Source organism: Zeugodacus cucurbitae, chromosome 5 (assembly GCF_028554725.1).
Source record: "Zeugodacus cucurbitae isolate PBARC_wt_2022May chromosome 5, idZeuCucr1.2, whole genome shotgun sequence".
NCBI lineage: Eukaryota > Metazoa > Arthropoda > Insecta > Diptera > Tephritidae > Zeugodacus > Zeugodacus cucurbitae.
Genome location: NC_071670.1, coordinates 64,427,783 through 64,429,856, shown reverse-complemented (window position 1 = coordinate 64,429,856; position 2,074 = coordinate 64,427,783). Strand labels below are relative to the sequence as shown.

Genomic DNA, 2,074 nt, shown 5'->3' with positions numbered 1-2,074 from the left:
TTTTGTTCTTACTTCTCTTTATTTTGCGAAATGTCAATTTAATGCAAATGGCTGCGGCTACAAAATGGCTGTCACACAATTGGGAACGTAAATAATAGTAACTCGAATAATTAAATAAAAAATGAAGATTTTATAACATTTTTATTATTTACATTCATGTAGTGAGGTAAAAATTAAAATATTAAAATACCTAATTATATTTATAAATATTTTAATAATAAATTGTCATGCCATACTGTGTTCCACTACCATTCCAATTTGTTCCTCTGCAACAGCTGTTTGTTTACACGGTGTTTGATAAATTTGTGTTTCCAAACAAAACTGCAGCAAAGGAATTAAAAATATTTAATTTATTTTCTAATTAAAATAAAAAACTTTTTAAGTAGAAATATTCCTTTAATTATTTCCATATATTCTTTAGTAATGGGCGTCACTGTGTTGTTGCCATATCAGATACCAGAAGGCAAAACTGGTGCACAAGCCATTGACTACCTTACCAAACGCCTGCTGGCATTGGGCGCTATACACACTGGACAATTCCTCGTCGATTGTGAAACATACATCTCCACACCACAACATGGTCCAGCCAAAACTGTGCACGTACTACACGATTCTGAATATCCTGCTTCCACATTTTCCATATTAGACAACGGTGCCGGCAAACAAATACCACTAGTGGCCGACAACCTATTCGACTTACTCATGTTGAAAATGACTTCAGTCTACACATCTAAAAAGCAGACTAAAATTGAATCAAAAGGTGCGCGCTTCGAATATGGTGATTTCCTTATAAAGTTAGGTTCCGTGACCATGATGGAAAACTTTAAGGGTATACTCATTGAAATTGAATACCGTCCGTGTGTGGTGCTTTCGTATTGTTGGGAAATGATACGCGAAACATTGCAAGGTTTCCTAGGCATGCAAATTGCCAAAGAGTATCCAGGTTATTTCTCACAACAAATAATGAATCCTATGGGCCAACAGCAGATACATCCCAAACAGAATGATGTTTACGAGCCAATTGATACGATTAACCAATATTTGGAAAGTTTCACAAATTATCGCAAACAAAATGTGTTGCCTGTGGCCGGTGGTGCGGCAGGTGGCGCAGCGGCCGCACAAAATGCCGCAGCTAATATGCAGGGAGGCAATCAGCGTATGCGAATGTAATGTTAATAAGCGGCATTTGTGTTTGTGGTAATTTTAAGAAATTTATTTAAATTAGTTAGATGAAGTTGTAATGTGAGAAAAATGAAAATAAATGGCTAAAAATTTTTATAAATGAAAACACTGTTTTTATGTATTCCTCCTACTTTAATTTTCCTTATTTTAAACAACGAATCAAGTCTTTTTAATGCGGTTTGCTTTTGGTTCAGTTTCATATTGTCTGCGATGCGCCTAAAAATTATTAAAAATAAAACACTTTCATTTATAATTCTTCAATATTTGCAATATGTAGTACGAACTTTATTTTTTATTTATGTTTTTTTTACTTGGTAAGTAATTTTGTATGAAATACATTTATGTATGTAGTATGCATGTATGTGCAACAGACATATGCATATTTTTATATCATATCATATATATATATAATTAAAGATATATGCTTGTATGTATTTAGTTATATGCAAATGTATAGTAATAACGTTTAATTAAAAAGTATAATTAGTAGTAAGTAAATATTATAGTATGTTATTTATCGGTAGTATGCAATAAAAAGCCTACAATCTACTTTGCTGTTTAATTAATTAATTAATTTTTTCTTGTTTTTTGAATTTTACAAACGCAATAAACATTATACAATTTTAAGTAGATAATTTAGCAGAGATAAATAAACCAAAAAATAAGAAGCAGCCAATTTTTTTCTAGCCAAAATTTAATTTATTTAAAAGTATGCATAAATTTCCTTATCACAATAGAATCTAAAAAAAAAGTAAAACAAGTTTCCAAAAAACTAAAAAGAAATATGCAGTAATTACAATCCACATTGTTGTTCTGTTATTTTCACGCTTACGCCAAACTTTTTCTACACAAAATTTTGCATTTTTTCTAAGACATTTAGTTAATATTTTTT

The 2,074-nt window shown here is 30.6% G+C and overlaps 1 protein-coding gene across 1 annotated transcript; it reads left to right on the top strand.

The window, feature by feature from the left end:
- The first annotated feature begins 276 nt into the window (after positions 1-276).
- LOC105208784 (mediator of RNA polymerase II transcription subunit 20) lies at positions 277-1,288 on the top strand. Its single transcript, XM_054230554.1, has one exon. It carries the CDS (start codon positions 424-426, stop codon positions 1,168-1,170), a length of 747 nt encoding a protein of 248 aa, XP_054086529.1. The 5' UTR covers positions 277-423; the 3' UTR covers positions 1,171-1,288.
- The last annotated feature ends 786 nt before the right edge of the window (positions 1,289-2,074 follow it).